This window comes from Hydra viridissima, unplaced genomic scaffold (genome assembly GCF_058129835.1).
Source record: "Hydra viridissima isolate aposymbiotic clone 2 unplaced genomic scaffold, HvirCarnegie_v1 scaffold_1, whole genome shotgun sequence".
Taxonomy (NCBI): Eukaryota; Metazoa; Cnidaria; class Hydrozoa; order Anthoathecata; family Hydridae; genus Hydra; species Hydra viridissima.
In genome coordinates, this window is record NW_028324300.1 from 10,942,677 (window position 1) to 10,961,223 (window position 18,547).

The 18,547-nt window shown below is 28.9% G+C and overlaps 2 protein-coding genes across 3 annotated transcripts; both read left to right on the forward strand.

The window, feature by feature from the left end:
- The first annotated feature begins 259 nt into the window (after positions 1–259).
- On the forward strand, positions 260–10,093 carry LOC145187811 (tyrosine-protein phosphatase non-receptor type 9-like). Its single transcript, XM_090096218.1, has 13 exons — positions 260–687; positions 819–962; positions 1,357–1,446; positions 2,226–2,350; positions 2,547–2,652; positions 2,810–2,920; positions 3,148–3,281; positions 3,444–3,797; positions 3,990–4,080; positions 5,085–5,154; positions 8,592–8,670; positions 8,938–9,088; positions 9,249–10,093. Exons 1-13 carry the CDS (start codon positions 622–624, stop codon positions 9,819–9,821), a joined length of 2,094 nt encoding a protein of 697 aa, XP_089952344.1. The 5' UTR covers positions 260–621; the 3' UTR covers positions 9,822–10,093.
- Positions 10,094–10,629: 536 nt separating this feature from the next.
- LOC145188143 (uncharacterized) lies at positions 10,630–13,624 on the forward strand. Of its 2 annotated transcripts, XR_016455064.1 has the most exons (3): positions 10,637–13,214; positions 13,345–13,383; positions 13,539–13,624. XR_016455064.1 is itself a non-coding variant. In XM_080064711.2 (1 exon), the coding sequence occupies exon 1, from the start codon at positions 10,722–10,724 to the stop codon at positions 12,417–12,419; it is 1,698 nt and encodes a 565-aa protein (XP_079920837.2). In that variant the 5' UTR covers positions 10,630–10,721; the 3' UTR covers positions 12,420–12,565. The 2 variants fall into 2 exon arrangements, 1 of the variants encoding a protein (XP_079920837.2); XM_080064711.2 differs by lacking the exons at positions 13,345–13,383; positions 13,539–13,624 and having other exon boundaries at positions 10,630–12,565.
- Positions 13,625–18,547: the final 4,923 nt, after the last annotated feature.

The window sequence follows — 18,547 nt, forward strand, 5'->3', positions numbered from 1 at the left end:
TTTTAAATACATCATCTTTGTTAGATTTACCCTCCAATAACTAATTGGAACCCAATTATTGTTCTGAAACAAATATGACTTTATGAATAACCTATTCCTATCTTCCTTTAACGGTTACAGAAGACTTACCCTATAAATAAAAAAAAGAAATAAAGCTTTGCGTACCAATTAAATAAATTTGTTTAATAAGAATTGGTTTCGTTTTATAAATGCGTGTGCGGTTTAAACCTCTTGTACAATGCTCTCCGCAACAATCCCTGTCCCTAACTTATATATCCGGAAAAATGACTATACATCATTTTGTGTTCCATGTAATCTTGGTATTTTAGCTGCAGATGTATCAGCCTAATTGAGAATAAGAAGTTTATGTTATCTGTATGCGAAAAACGATGGTTATGACGTTAAACTTAATTGGATAATATTTTTAGAAGCTTTATATAGCTTGAGGACATTTAGTTTACTGCTTCTTAGATAATTATCTTCATATTTCTTTTCTTATAGATTTGCAATAATTTTTAGATGATAAATTAGTTACTATTCTTTACTTATATTGTGTGCAATGTAATTGATCTAGCATGAAAACATTTCAGTACGCTTGATTTTTGGGGTAATTTTTTTACTATGGAAATTCAGCAGCAGCAGCATGTTAATGATCCTGTTAACTTTTTAAATTCTGAAGAAAATCAGGTTTGAAATTTTAGCAGCTAAAAAAAATAAATTTTATTTTTATCTTAATTTTTATATAAGTATATAAAAAGTTATAAAAGCAATTTTCAATAGTTTTTAGTAGCTAACGAAGTTAGACAATCATTTTTCAGGCTGTTGAAAAGTTTATTTCTGAAGTTTATCTGGAAAATGATTTTGGAAAGGGAATTGCTGTAACAAAAGAAGAAGCTATTAAGTACATGATAGCCCGCAAATTTGATGTTGATCGTGCTATCAATTTATTTCATACTTCAAGGGTAGAAGCTTTTTTATTTTTAGTTTTATTTTCTTATTTTACCAAGTGGAGTCAGTAGGACATAATATTTACTACATTAAATGATGTACCAATTTTAACAAAGCAATTTAAAAATTGAATTGCTGGAAAATTTTGTTATTGACTTAATGTTAAAAAGTTAATGTGTAATTTAGCAGGTTTTATTACAAGTTTTATATATCTATATAGTATACTAGATAATAAAAACGTTTCTCTTTTTTGAATTTAGAAAAATATTATTTCTGTTTGTTTAAAGAAACATTGTCAAATATTTTAACTGGAATACAGCATACATAGACTATGTGTTTATATATTACAATCACTGTTTAATATTATAATTGTATTGTTTTTGAATTCTAATTTCTTTATCTTCATAGACACTTCGACAACAATATGACCTTGTAGATTTTGACATCTGTAAAGATCCACTTTATAGTGAACTAATATCAGGAAAGTTTACCGTTCTAGTAAGTTTAAATATTAAGTATTGTTTGTGATAGATAATGCCAATTATTTATTTAAGAATGCTTACTTAACGTTTCTTGTTAACTACTCTTGAGAAATTTTCACCTATTTTATTCTCTAATATGTTTCTTTTAATTTATTGTAGTGTTCTACAATAAATTAAAAGAAATTTTTCCTAAAATAATTTTTCCCAAATAGTTTCATAGCAAAGTATATGAAATTTGTAAAATTCATGACTGATGTCCAGTGCATAAGATAACAATTGATTTTTAAGGAATTTGATTTTAAATCTAACTTTCAGTTTTTTGTTTTACTAGAAATCTTCTTTTACTGTTGCATACAGTGAGTAAAAAAAATATTATTTTATATTACATTATTAAAAGTAAATCAATCACTTAGTTGAATGTCATCATTCCTAAATGTAATTTAAAAGATTATAATGAAAAACTCCAACTATTACCTATTCTTTACAAAAAAGATAAACACTTTTAAGTTAAATATTGTTAAAGAATCAAATCTTTGCTGCTTAAATGCCTGAGATATCTTAGGAAATGTAGGAGATACCTTAAGAAGCTTTTAACTAAGATGTTTTGATTTAAATAATTAAACAAAGCCTGAGTAATTAAAAAGCAAAGTACTTTTGTTAAGTTATTATGTTCCCTACAATTTTGATCTAATAATCATCTTAAAACCCTAATTTATTATTCTTTTCATCCTCTTTAGTTATTTAAAATTAATTCTTTAAATTTCTTTAAAACCAAACTCTGGTGTCATATTTTAGAGTGGGAGATGCAATGATAACTCACAAATTTGTCTATTTTATGCTCACAAACACTTTCCAAAGTTAATTGACCATGTTACTGTCTTGAGGTCACTTGTATTTCAACTGGATTGTGTTTTAAAGTGGTATGAAAAATCATTTAGTTAAGACTAATACATATATATTATACAAGTAGTGCTCTATACTGTTAATTGTAATTTTTTTAAAATGTTTTTTGTTAAATTTTTGCCTAAACTTTAAATTCATAAATTTTGTTAATTTTTTGCCTCTTTTATCTCTTTTAATCAATTTTTGCCTCTTTTATCTCATTTAATCCATTAGTCATGATACTCAAAGAAATGGAATATCATTTGTTTATAACATGGAACAATCAAGTTATGAAAATTTTGACTACACACTTGCTAATAAAATCCTTCATCTTTTAAAAGTAAGTTTTTCTCATCTGTAAATAAATCCACTAATCAAATTATGTTTGATTAGTGGATTTATTTATTCAACATTAGATTTTCTAAAGTTTATAAATAGATGTTAATGAGGTTATTAAACTGTCATTTGTAAGTAAATGTAAAATAAAAAATTTTAAGGGTGGATATCCAGCTCGATTAAAGCATATCTATGTTGTTTGTGCTCCCTTATGGTTTCGTGCTGTTTTTACAGTGCTTTCAGTGTTTCTTGGAGAAAAGCTTCGTGACAGGGTAAAATTCTTATAGTTCTTGTTATCTCTATTTTTATCTTTTTTTATTTAAACTGCTAAAATATTTTAGTTTTAAAGTTATGTATGATCAACATATTGCATCTCTGCTCCTGGAATGCAGAAAAAGATTTTCACAAAGTTAAACTTATTTTAGTGGGGAATTAATAATAAGAAGCATGTAATTCTTTTTCTCTCTTTTTCTTTGAAGGAACCTTTTTCTTGTTTAAGGTTGAGTTTGTGCAAGATGTGTCTAAACTATGTGATTATATATCTAAATCAGACCTTCCTAAAGACATGAAAGGAATATCTGATCATGATCATATCCAATGGATTCAAGAATGTACAAAGTCAATTACACTGCAGTATAGGATTTACTTAATAGACTTTTTTTCCTTAAATATAAGATTTATTTTGACTGTGTGTTTATGTTTGAGTGCTGGTGTTTATTAATAATTTAATGCCAACACTGCTATTGCTATTAAATGATTTTACTGTGTTAGTTTTTTTTAACAAATTTTTTTCAGAGCATGCAACCAGGAGGAAAAATACTCAAATGAAAAAGAAAGTTATATCAATGAGGATTTTAAAAAAGTTGCTGAAAACAATGAAGTATCTAATGGTACTTATGAAGCTAAAGAAAGTGTAAATCATGTATTAGATGAAACAGATAAACCCCCATCCAAACCATTACCACCTCCTCCTGAAGATAATTCATTATTCTCTGATGAGGAGGAAGTAGACACAGATATTCTAGGTCAAAATGCATTAAGTATTGCTGAGCTTATTGAACATATGAAAAAAGTTGGAAGGAAAGGAATTCAAAAAGAGTATGATGAGTTGCGGTCACTTCCTCCTAGTGGTTCATTTGAATCTACTTTGTAAGTCTTTTTTTTTGTGTGCAAATTATGTGTTCTATATTATGAAAATAAGTTTAATAGATTTTTTCACTTTCACATTTTTAAGTTTACAATAAAAGCATATGAATGTATTGTTGATTATACATACAGTAATTATATATACTGCAATAAGTTGTGTGAATAATTAGTAATTTGTAAGAAATAATTATTTAGGTACACTGCAAATTTAAGAAAGAATCGTTACAACAATATTTTAGCATTTGAAGAAAGTCGAGTCCATCTCCAGCAGATCAATGGTGACCCGGTAACTTATTAAAAATATTTGTAAATAGTTTAAGAAATTTTGGAACTCTTCATCAAAGTAACCTATCTTAACATTCACAGATGACCTAGTCATTCACAGGTGGTCTGCAACAGTTGTCTCCTATTTACAGCTATTTCAATAACTGCACATGATTACTTTAGCACAAATATATAACATAATTTACATGATTATGTATTTGAGTTCATATGATTATTTTCATATGATCACATAAAATTGCATAATTAATTTTTTAAACATATTGGATACTTGAATAAGTTTCTGTCATTTACTAATCAATTTTGTAATTAATAATAACAGCGTGTCAATTAAATTGGTGCCACTTTTTAATTGAATAAGATTTGGTAATTAGTACATGACTTAAAGATAATCACTCAATCAAGTGTTTTTTACATAAAACAGTTTATGTGCCAAATTCAACTTAATTGCTTGATATTTAACTTTTTGAGAACAATTACAACTACTTAAATGGGATGACAACTCATAGGACCATCAGATTACTGTTATTTTGATCAATGGAGCATGGTCTTTCTGATGAGCACTTCAATTCTTATGATATAATATTTCTTATGATGTAATATTTCAATATAATTCTTATGGTATAATATTTATAATGGAAATTACTATGAATAATTATTAGTTATGGTTATATTATTTAAACAAATGTCTTTTGTTTTACATTTAAAAAAATGGTGAAAACTTACTCAAGTACCCAATAGTTTTTAAAATTGCACCTTGAGATTTCAATGACTGAATAGTATCTATACTTTTTTAAAATGGTTGCTTAATAATTGGTTGAAAGTAGTTTTATAACACAATTTTGTGGAAATATTCTACTTAAAGTATAGTAATTTTATTGCAGTAAGTTTAAACTTGTTTTTTTACAGTATATTTAAACAGAAATTATTTACTACTTCATTTATGAACATTTTCAACTTTCTAAATAATACTAAATAATACTATTTACCTTAACTATGCATTTTTAGTATTCTGATTACATAAATGCAAACTACTTGGACTCAATAGTTACTGAAAAGAAATTTATCTGCACACAAGGTAATAAAAATTTTTGCTTAATATATATATATATATATATATATATATATATATATATATATATATATATATATATATATATATATATGTATGTATGTATGTATGTATGTATGTATGTATGTATGTATGTATGTATGTATGTATGTATGTATGTATATATATGTGTATATATGTATATATATATATATATATTTTATAATTATTAAAACATCATATACGGTATCATACTATTAATTCTTTTTCTTTTTTATGTAATTTTTCGGCTCATATGGTGAGAGCCATTATCAAACTAATAAAACCGTTAAAAAAACCGTTTAAAAAATTATAATAAATGTAACCAAATGATGTCATTGCAACGTCAGATATTCAAGATTTTTTTTTTTTTAGTTTTACAAAAAACAGTTTCCAATGGTGAGTCATCACCAAATTGCCATTGTTGCGATTTAAAATGTTTTCTTTAGGTTTTGTGCATTGTATACGTTGTATTTCAATGGCCTCGCGAATTTTCCTTGTGTAGTTGTTTGAAATTATAGAAAGTGTTTTAGGGTTCTCCCAGTTTATTTTACCATTACAATGTTGTGAATGTTCCACTATTCCAGATGTTTCCCAGTTGGCTTTTGTAACATTATTTTTATGTTCTTGAACTCGTGTAGAAATCTTTTTTCTTGCTTCCCCAATATAACATGCGCCACATGTGCAATTAAGTTGGTACACTCCTGGATAACTATTCAGAGGCAGTTTAGATTTGTTTCGGCAAAGTATATTGACTAAGGGATTACCAAAATGAAAGACTGTTTTAACGCCAACTTTACAAAATTTTTTTCTAAGAACAAGGCCTAATTTTGGGACCCATGGTAAAATAACAAGATTTTTGGTATCAATTTTTTGAGAACAAGATGGATTTGTGGAGTATTTATAATTTTTAGCAATATCTGAATACTGTCATAGGAATGTCCATTTTCAGTAAAAATTTTAATAAGGAAATTGATTTCATCTTGAATGTTATGTTCTGAACAAATTTTGTATGCTCTAGCTAAAAAACCTTTAAGAATACCAACTGCGATATTCGGTGAAATAGATGATTTCGGTTTTATAAGCACGTATGTAATTGCATTTTTACAGTGTATGGAAAACTTATATTTGTGAAGGAATTGATTAAATTTAATATATGAACTTCAATAAATACAAATTCTCTCAATACTAATTTTTTATTTTATCTAAGAAATTTTCGCTAGATTATTGATACAAGCATCTTCAGCTTTAATTACAAATTATTTATTAAATTAAATTACAAACAAACTTTAACGGTAATGTCACTTTTTAATGGCTTCTTTAAACTTCGCTTTAATTGGGCTTCTTTAATATTACGTAGGTATAAAAAGTATGGCATCCAGAATTGCGTTTTTACATATTGACCGTCATCTAAATTCATACCTCCATTTTTAGGTCCGCATTTGTTGAATTTCGATTGCCTCTCGAACTTTTCTTTCAACTTTTTTGGGTTCTACTTTTAGCGTCTTTACTTGATCCCATTTTATATTACATGAACATTTAATTTTATGATGGCCAATTGCAGATTGTTCTAATTTTTCTTCAAAAAGATTTTTTTGGTGTTGTTTTGTTCTTGTTGCTATTTTCATTTTTGTTTCGCCGATGTATTTTTGTTTACACTCGCATTGTATTAGGTATACTCCGGGATGGCTATTTGATGGTAGTTTTGTTTTGTTGCGCGAAGTTAGTAAAGATTTAAGATTTGCACTGGATTTAAAGACTGCCCTGTAACCTGCTTTCCTAAAGATTTTTCAAAGTTTTGGTGATAATACTGGGATCCACGGTAGTGATATAGTTGGCATAGTTGCTTTGTTGTTAGATAAAACTATTTCATTATTTGAGTGTTGTTTTTTTATAACAATATTTGCAAGGTCTTGTAATTTCTTCTTTTTGTGTCCATTTTCAGCAAACACATTTATTAGGAAATCGATTTCTTTATTTAAAAATTTTTCAGAGCAAATTGATAAAGCTCTATGAATAAATCCTTTAAATATTCCTTCTAAGATTTTTTGATCGTGGTTTGAATTGGGCTTAATCTGAATACTTGTTATTGCTTTTTTTCGATGTATGTTAAAATCATATTTACCTTTTTGATTATTTGTTATTTGGATGTCTAAAAAATTTAATCTTTTGTTTTCATCTTCCAATTCAATTGTGTATTTGATGGCATGATGTTGACTGTTTAATATTTGTTGAAAACGGATGGCATTATCTTTATTTGTAAATCTTGCGTGGCTATCATCTACGTACCTGAAAAACGATTTTCTAACGGTGGATTAGAATGAAGCGCAATATTGATTGCTTTATTTTCAAAAAATTGCAGGAAACCTTCCGCAAGTACTACCATGAGTGAAAGTCCTATTGGACCTGAATCTACAAGTTCATGAATTTCTCCATTCCATAAAAAATAACATTTATATAAACACAGTTCTATTAGTGATTTTATTTCTGAAACGCTTAGTTTTGTTAGTTTATTTAAATTTGGGAAGTGCTCTAACATATCAAGAAGAATATTTGTAGCCTCTCTCAGAAGAATTGATGGATATAAATTGACAACGTCATAAGATACTTGTATTTTATCATTTGATATATTCCAAATTTTAAGGATCCGTGGATCCCAGTATTATCACCAAAACTTTGAAAAATCTTTAGGAAAGCAGGTTACAGGGCAGTCTTTAAATCCAGTGCAAATCTTAAATCTTTACTAACTTCGCGCAACAAAACAAAACTACCATCAAATAGCCATCCCGGAGTATACCTAATACAATGCGAGTGTAAACAAAAATACATCGGCGAAACAAAAATGAAAATAGCAACAAGAACAAAACAACACCAAAAAAATCTTTTTGAAGAAAAATTAGAACAATCTGCAATTGGCCATCATAAAATTAAATGTTCATGTAATATAAAATGGGATCAAGTAAAGACGCTAAAAGTAGAACCCAAAAAAGTTGAAAGAAAAGTTCGAGAGGCAATCGAAATTCAACAAATGCGGACCTAAAAATGGAGGTATGAATTTAGATGACGGTCAATATGTAAAAACGCAATTCTGGATGCCATACTTTTTATACCTACGTAATATTAAAGAAGCCCAATTAAAGCGAAGTTTAAAGAAGCCATTAAAAAGTGACATTACCATTAAAGTTTGTTTGTAATTTAATTTAATAAATAATTTGTAATTAAAGCTGAAGATGCTTGTATCAATAATCTAGCGAAAATTTCTTAGATAAAATAAAAAATTAGTATTGAGAGAATTCGTATTTATTGAAGTTCATATATTAAATATATATATAAACAGGAACTGAAATATAACCTTAAAACCCTTTTCCTTTTATATATGTCAAACAAACAGTCAAAGTAAAACTTGTTTTGATACATTTTCATAGGTCCAATGCCTCAAACTTACTTTGATTTTTGGCGTATGATCTGGGAGCATTCAGTTGCAGTAATAATTATGATTACAAGGTAAGTTTACTAGATTTTATTTTTAAAATGTGTACCTATCCATTACTTTTTTAAATGCAGTAAAACAAAGTATTTTACATAATTTAATTTTCCTTTATATTTGATTTATAGTACTTGTGATCACTTTAAACAGCTAATTATATAGCTTTATATACACATGAGCCCAAAATAGAATGAACTGCCCTTCAAAAATATATGAAAAAAGATAATGGTAGTAATAATAATGTATAAATAAGCCTTGTTTGCCATTCTCTCTTTGAAATGCAGGTGTGTTGAGCGTAATCGTGGCAAATGCGGACAGTATTGGCCAGAACAAGAAAGGCAAACATGCACATACGGTCATTTAACTGTCACAAATCTTCAATGCGATGTAAAGACAGATTTTACAACGTCACTGTTTGATTTAACCAATAGCATGGTAAATTTAATTGATTTGAATTTGTTGTGGAACTTATTACTTTTTTGTCAATACTTGTCAAAATTGAACTTTTAAACTCAGTTTTTCCTCTACATAAAAGATACTAATTACACTTTTTTTTCCTATGTAATGTTTTTCTCGTTTGCTTTTTCACTATCAGACCCAATCTTCTCGTCGAGTATATCATGTGCAATTTACAAGTTGGCCAGATTTTGGTGTTCCTTCGTCCGCCACTCCAATTCTGGATGTGATTGAGTGCACGGAGTTGTATCAAATGGAAGCTAGTAACTATGCAAAGAACGCATCAGCTCAAAATAGTGATGATCCGTCCTCACAGCAGTTCGAAAGATCTGGAGAATATCAGTCTCTTGCTCCTTGTTATAAAAGTAATGCCAATGGTGAATCAAACAACGACAATTTAGACATGGTTAAACATTCACCTATCGTAGTTCATTGTTCTGCAGGTGTTGGCCGTACAGGAACGTATTGCTGTTTGAGCAATAGTATTGATCAAATTGAAAGCACAGGAACTGTAGATATATATAACACAGTAAAGAAAATTAGAGACCAACGAGCATTTAGTGTACAAACACCTGAACAATACGAGTTTGGATATATTGCCGTAATAGAGTATTTGATAAGACAGAAATTAAAAAACAATCAAGACACAACAGACTTGGAAGATTTTCTGTGTGAGTTTAAAGGTAGCCAAATAGGTAGTGATAGCGAATAAAAGTTATTGATTTAGTATTTTGTTAAAGGTTTTTCTTTTAACCTGCATAAGTTTGAAAAGAATGTTTTTAAAATAACTGGACAACCAATAAGAGCATTCCATTTCGTGTGGCATTCTCAAGCATATCTGATATAATTTATGTTAATTCAAATTTCTTTTGTTATTTAAAATTTATCTATAAATAATTTTTTACATATTTAAATTTTTACGTTTTTTGTGAAAAAACTCTTTTTTATGGGAATTGAGATTAAACGAACAGATTTGTTAATGTAGAAGCTTTTTTTTTTTTATCTCGGTGTAATTTTTTGTTTTTGGCAGATTACTGGTGTTGACGAATGGATTTTTGACCTTTGTTTTAAAGTATTTGGGACGTTTTCCTGAAGAATTTTCATCAAAATTTTTATTTAACAAAAGCTTCATCTCATTACAATTTAAGAAAACTTTCTATAATTTTCTCTCTTTTTCTTACATGTTATGATGAGCAATGGATGAATGTAAGACTTAGTTGTGATCTTACTGTATATTCGTTTTTTTAATTTTGTTTTCTCAAACTTAAATTTTTTAACACTTTTTTTACTTTTTATTGTGAAATTTGGAACAAATCAAACTCTCTTGCAGAAAAATTCAAATAAAACGAGTAGTTGTCGTCTAAACTGGATATAAACGATAAATTAAACAGTTTTCCTAAACTAAAGTTTGCTCAAATACGTCAAGCTCGAGATCTTTTTGTAAAACGATGCTGAAGTTTTTCTTTTCTTTTTTTTTTTGTTGTCGATTTAAAAAACTAAAATCAGCATGAAATGATCTTTTCATCCGTAAAGTCTGTTTTTTTCTCTTGAACTCGTTTGGAATATTCTGAAAATCCGATAAACAGAACTTTGGTTTTTATTGTGTAACTCAATGATGGGGGGTTGTAAAATGCACATAAAAAGAAGCGCACTAATCATAAATCTTGCGTTGATCTTAATGATAATTCTTTTTGTGGTGTTAAAGTTATATAACGTTGGTTTTATTAATCTTGAGTTAAAAGAAAAAAATGTCGAAAAGTTGCCACAAAGTTTAAAAGGTCCGACAGCTTCACCGACACCGCAATATCCAATACCGTGGAGATTCCAAATTGAAGAAGATGGTTTTTTTTTCCCAGATACAAGTAATAAAGAAAAATTTATTACTTATGAGCGCGTAAAAGGTCCTCTCACCAAGCAAATAACTATATTTGAAAACGCTGCAGTTTTTGCATACCTTTTGGGTAGAACCTTGCTTGTTCCAAAACTAAAGTTTCAAATGCCAGACAATTACCTTACTTCGTATCATAATAAAGAAGTTACAATAGGTAACAATACAGCGAATTCGAATTTCGATAACAATGAGACTTTTATTCATAAGTTATATTTTCGAAATAATACTTCCACTTCTCTATTAAACGATATATCAATGTCAGAAATTATTGATTTTGATTTACTATCATCCCAAATAAAACTAAAGCCCCTCAAAGAAGATTTCGCGTCTACTTTAACGCGTTATAATGTTTGCCATGATCCTCACCTCGGTTTTTGGGTTGACTACATTCCATCTGTGGAAAATATACAAATATGGCGCGTATTAAAACAACAATACTTTTATCCGTTAAAGTTGAAACTTAACCTTGGCAAAGATGAATATGTTTGTCAAGGAACGAAAGAGTATTTAAATCGATGGGGACCACCATTAAGGACGAAACCATTGTATCGGGGGATTATTACAGAACTTGTTAAACGTACAGAAGATCTTATTTTTTTCCAGGGAGATACTTTGGACACCTCTCAAATTCGGTTTTTCGACCAACAACGCACAAAAAAAGCTCAAGAGATTTTACTGTTTTATATTAGATTTTCGAGCACTTTGACGCAAAAGGTCAAACAATTTGTCAACCTTTTAGATACAGGGTTTTCTGCGATACTAGCCGAAGGTGAAATAAAAGATGGCGTTTCATTGTTCATATCGAATGAAGCTGATCGACTTAATTTAATGAACATTTCAAACAACATTTTTATTGTTTGCAATTCAAGTTATCGAGAAGTTTTCAATATATTGCGCAATAAAGGTTTTACTTTAATATTTGCGGATGAATTTATTAACAAGAACCATGATGGATCTAATTTATATCCGACAGATTACGCTCACATTATTTCATTGCTATTGTGTGCCTACGCAAAACAGTTTATAGGTTTACCAGGAACCCACGATTTGTATTTTGTTGAGCATCTCCGCCTACAAGATGTTACGATGATAGATGGATTGGTTACTAATAAAATTAATGTACGTTGGGCGAAGCATACAATTCGGGATCAAGCCGATAGTGTAAAGGTTTTGATCAAAGATAAAAAACAACCTGTAAGCACCCTTTCTACCAACTCTCCGATAAATTTTAAAGAAATAAAGGCTCTAAAAAGAAATTCTAGTGTAAAAAGTAAAACTTCCATGGTCAACGTATCCAAAAAATCTACTGTAATAATGAAGAAGAAAGATAAACTCACAAGTATGGCTTGTACTTTTTGCAATTATGTCCGATTTGTAACTGGATTGCAAGGATGTCCTACTATGAGGCAAGTTTGTTAAGTGGGAAATTTAAATGAGAATTTCAAAAACTTGTAATAAAGATTTATTTTACATGCGGAAAGAAACGTTTGCAAGAAATTGGGCACATAGCATGATCTGATTGTTTTTTTTTTCCTCTAAAAATTTCAAAACAAGTTAACGAGAAAATTGACTATTACTTTATTTATTTATAAATTCATCTGTTTAAAATTAAAAGTTGTAAAAATTGGTAGTAAAGAGAGATTCGCATTAAAGATAGCTTTTGGGGAAAAATGAAATGAAGACACAATCTAGCAAGTTTCTGTAGCTACGAATGCAAAGATAACACTGCTATCATTGATCCCAATAGTGCTAATTTGCTGATCCGAGAAGGTCACCTATATGGGGTAATAATATACGCATCCAATTGTCACTCGTCACAAGTATTCATGCTTGTTATGAATGAAAAACTACTCTCTTTGTGAGGTAAAGAAAAAGCAACTCTAAAATCAGAACTGCTATTTAAAAATCAATAATTATTGGTGAAAATGCAACCCACGCCCTATCACCTATGAGCCCATCGCCCTATCGCCTGGATGAAATTTTAGTCCAATAACTTAAATATTTAAGGATTAATGGTAGTTTCAATGTTTGGTTTTTTCATTTTTTGCCAATTCCACCATAAAACATTTCCAAATACCATGCTGAATGTGTGCAATAGTCACAATGAACGTAATATGAATTTTGCAGTCATACCAACAAATTTTACCAAATGTGTTTTTCAACAACAGCTACAGCTTTAAGTCAGAAGGGCTAAATCTAATGCTGCTGTTAAAGGTTAGATTTAATAAGGCTTTTCGTTATCTTTAAAACTCAATGTTTGTTTATGCATTTATGTAAGACAAATTGTTTTATTTTACATTTGCTTTTACTCGTTTAAAAATGATTAAATACTTTTTTTTTTAAGATCACAAAAAGCCGAAGTTCATCTTCAAAACTAATAACAGTTTGTGACAAATTTTTTTTTTTTTTTTTCCGTGCCAAATAAAAAGTTTGCAAATGTTCCATAATGTTTGTGAGGAAAATCAAATTAGAAAACTATGTTTCATTTTCTACTTTTATGTTGTTTTTTCTTGTGTGTTTATCTTGTATTAAATTTAGATTAAATACTGTAAATTTTGGTGTTCCACAATACTTCTTAAATTTTTGTAAGTTGACGCCCTTTTACAATGAAGAGTTGTTTAAAAGATCAACGAGACCTTGGTTTTTCCTTATCATTGTATGTGCTATGTCAGCCACAATACTTACAAATTTGTTAAGAGGTAATTCAAACCTTCATTACTTCATCAAGCGTATTTCAAACATTAATTTTTTAATAAGAGTAAAGTTAAACTAAATACTGTACAAATTTTAAACTATTCATCATGCTATTTTCAATAGTTTTGCTAATTGCACCAATACGACTCTCTCAACCCTCATGACTTAGTTACCAGACTTTACTGATTGAAAATCGTTTTAGAAAATTAAGTTACTAGTATTTTGCTTTTCTTGGTTTTACTAAAATAGCAATCGCATTACCTATTGCACCAAAAATTGCTCCAGCAAGTAGCTTTTTCCATAATAAAGCAATTTTTCTATAATGAAATGATCGACCTTGATCAACGTTATTTCAACGTTGTTTCAACGTTGTGTGCTTTCTGGGAATCGATGTAGAGCGTGACATGAAAATCTGAACGGTCAATTTATACAGTTTATATTGCCAGTATCCTAAGTATTAAGAGTGTTGTACTTCTTCATACGGAAGTTTGACAAGAGCAATAATCCAAGTCATTAAAAAATTAGTTTCGTTTGGTCTACCATCTTTGTGACAGAAGGAAGATAAGAGTCATTGTTGCCAGTTTGCACTCTGCCAAGTTCGTCTGTTGAAAATTTTGAATTAAGTGGCTATTGTTATGAAAAAAGGGGATGAATTATTTCGTAATTTTGACACAAATTACTTGTAGTTTGCAGTTGTAACTTTACAAATAGACTTTCCATTATGGTCAATAAATGCTAATTTTTCTACCCATTCATTTTGAAAGTTTTTTTTTTACTTAGTCGTGTTCTGAGGTAAAAAGGAACTGAAAAGGGGACAGTCATTCCTTCTTTCCTAACTATTGATGAAGATTCCAAGAAAATGTTTATTCAGGGACATCTGTTGACATCAGACTAATTTGCTCAAGAATTAAGCGTGGGGTTTCCATTTCCACATTGTCAACTTATTGCCAAATTATAGAACTGCCTGATATTATCAAAGTATTGAATTTTATCTTGTATTTACACAGACAGAAATGCCTCAACCAAGTCTTTGAATGCTATAATTGTAAGCAGTAATCAAACATTCTTTAGTAATTTAGAAAAAGAAGAACAAACAACTTTTGTTTCTTTCAACCTTCAGTTGGGTAGAGTAAGTAGAACATTGTAAGTGCTGTTTTTTTTTTAAACTTTAGCATCAACTGTCTGTTGATTCCTAGTCTTTTTACCCAAAAACAATTATTTTTGGAATCTCTTTGTCTTAATAAAATTTCCACAAAAAAAAATCGATTAATATTTGAAGTAGATTTAATATCTCATTTAACATTCAATTAACAAGACGCAAGGAACTAATAAAAAATATGCGTTGTACTTAATTTGTCCAAAATAATCAAACATCTTTTAAAAATCGTTTAAAGGATGTTCGTTTTAAGCGTCTGCGTCTCGTTATTTTTTTGTTCGAGACGATCCTGAAAGCTTTTTCCCCCCTAGCGATAAATATCGAGATAATTTTCAATTTTCAGTCAAAATCCGGGACGATACCGAGACAAGACAAGATATCCCGGACAAAATAGGAACTTTACAATTTCCCGGAATTTACATCTTTTTAACGGGGCATAACGAGACATAACGAGACATACTAGTTAATCCTTAATGTGAAATTTAAATAATGAATTTCTGGCACAATTACCATTATTTATTTCAGCTGCTTTTATTGATATTGTTATACCATCTATATAAACACAGCTTTATAAAAGTTAATGGTAGCAACTGAAATCAGGGGGGAAAAAAATATTTTTAGGATAGTATTTAACTTTTTCCACTAAAATATCGTGTAAGAAGGGGATAAATATGTGTCCAAGTGCTAACTTTCTGATCATTTAATACTGTTTATCGCTGAGGTCAGTATTCACTTCTAACGCAAGAGTTTACTTTACACTCATATTTAAAGGAAAGGTTATCCAAAGTGTCTTTAACTTTTTTGATCTATAAAACATTTGACTTTTTTTAAAAAGTGTAATTTTGAAGAGACTAACAATAGAGCATGATGTTCAATACCTAGTTCTTTTATCTTTTCTCTTTTTCTTTGTTCTCCAAGGACCACCCATTGTTTATGGGGTTTTCCAGAACCAAAATGGTTACTTTTATCGGTCATAACATTTTCTTGAAGCCATCGGTATTTTTTTTCTATAAAAGAATCATAATTCTTTATAGTATCTAAAGTAGCATTAATTTATGTTCTCTTTGCTGATTTCTTCAGTTTTATTTGATTTCGTTAAGTAAATCCTTCCAAAATCTTAATTTATCCACTCCTAATTCACATTTATTCGGGATAAGATCTAATCTTTTTGTTGTTGTTTTTAAAATCATTAATATATATCAGAAACATTTTTGAGTACTTTATATCATTTTTCACTTTACACTGTTTAACATTTTATGTTATTACTTCTTTGACAATTATCACATTACGTTCCCTATGTTAAGTAAATAATGTTACTTGTATATTACAGGAAATACTGAAGTTGTTAAGTAATGCTATTTCAAATATCTACCACTTCTTCAATAGTAAATCATTATTCAAATTAAAACATTTTAACAAATTTCTAATTATCATATGATGATAAAAATATGTTTCTTGAAACTATATTTGATATGTTGAAACAAGTCATTCAAGTAAAAAACTCAAATTTAAGAAATACGAATGTCAATGACTCCATAAAAACCTTGTTTTCCGTCATTTTTATTTATTTTGATATAATAAACCACTGTTAAAAATGACAGAAGGCAAGGTTTTTATGGGTTCATTGTAAGGGTCTGCGTCTCGGAATCGTTTTCTCGAAATGAATCGGGAAACGCGTAACTAGACGAGAAATTTCCCGGAAAAAAATAGCGAGACAAAGGAAACAATTATCCCGGAATAAAGTTATAAATCGGGACATAATTTTTGTCTCGGAATTTAAAAACTGTGTCCCGGATAATAACAAAACGTTACGAGACAGATCAATTATATTAACTAAGGGTCTGCGTCTCGGAATCGTTTTCTTGAAATGAACCGGGAAAAGCGTAACGAGACGAGAAGTTTCCTGGAAAAAAATAACGAGGCGCAGACCCTTAATATTAACTAGATATCTTACTCGCGCTTTCGCAGTGAAGAAAATTTTTTGCCAACCAATTTTGTTTTGCCAGCCAGAAATGACGCACAGTGACTCAAAACAGCAAAAAAATGGCACTAAAACCCTCACAGTTTTTTGGTAAATATAGTGTCTTTTTTTAAATAATATTAAATTAGAATGATCATTTATTTAAAAAGTAAAAACAGTTTTTTAATAAAACTTATATTTTACATTTTATGGTTAAAAGAAGTTAAAAATTTTAATACTATTTTCAAAGAAATCTAAAAAATTAGAGATTTTTATTTAGTAAAAATGGAGAACTTTTAATTTAAGTTAAAGTCTATATTTACTTTGAAGGTAATCCTGTAACTTTATATATTTTTTGAATTTGAGTTTTTTACTTGTATCTTGAATTTGAGTTTTTTACTTGTATGACTTGTTTCAACATATCAAATATAGTTTCAAGAAACATTTTTATCATCATATGCTACTTAGAAATTTGTTTAAATGTTTTAATTTGAATAATGATTTACTATTCAAGAGGTGCTAGATATTTGAAATAGCATTACTTAACAACTTCAATATTTCCTGTATAATATAAAAGTAACATTATTTATTTAAACATTATAGGGAACGTAGTGTGGTAATTGTCAAAGAAGTTATAACATAAAGTGTTAAATAGTGTAAAGTGAAAAATGATACAGAGTACTTAAAAATGTTTCTGATATATATTAATGATTTTAAAAACAACAACAACAAAAAGGTTAGATCTTATCCCGAATATACGTGAATTAGGAGTGGATAAATTACCATTTTGGAAGGATTTACTTAACGAAATCAAATAAAACTGAAGAAATTAGCAAATAGAACATAAACTAATGCTGCTTTAGATAGATTTATTTCAAAAGTGAAGAAAAAAACTAAAACAATGTGGTTGAAATTATGATTCTTTTATAGAAAAAGAAGACCAATGGCTTCAAGAAAATCTTATGACCAATAAAAGTAGCCATTTTGGTTCTGGAAAACCCCATAAACAATGGGTGGTCCTTAGAGAGCAAAGGAAAAGAGAAAAAATAAAAGAACTAGGTATTGAACATCATGCTCTCTTGTTAGTCTCTGCAAAAAGTACACTTTTTAAAAAAAGTCAAACGTTTTATAGATCAAAAAAGTTGAAGACACTTTGGATAAAATCTTTCCCTTAAATATGAGTGTAAAACAAACTCTTGCATTAGAAGTGAATACTGACCTCGGCGGTAAACAATATTAAATGATCAGAAACTTAGCCCTTGGACATATATTTATCCACTTCTTACACGATATTTTAGTGGAAAAAGTTAAATACTATCCCAAAAATATTTTTTTCCCCCTGATTTCAGTTGCTATTTTATTACCATTTTTATACCATTAACTTTTATAAAGCTGTGTTTATGTAGATGGTATAACAATATCAATAGTAGCAGCTGAAATAAATAATGGTAATTGTGTCAGAAATTCATTATTTAAATTTCACATTAAAGATTAACTAGTATATCTCGTTATGTCTCGTTATGTCTCGTTAAAAAGATGTAAATTCCGGGAAATTGTAAAGCTCCTTTTTTGTCCGGCACATCTCATCTCGTCTCGGTATCGTCCCGGATTTCGACAAAGCTTTTAGGATCGTCTCGTCTCGTCTCGATTTTAAAAAATAACGAGACGCAGACCCTTAGTTCATTGACATTAGTATTTCTTCAAAAAATATATAAAGTTAAAAGATTAACTTAAAAG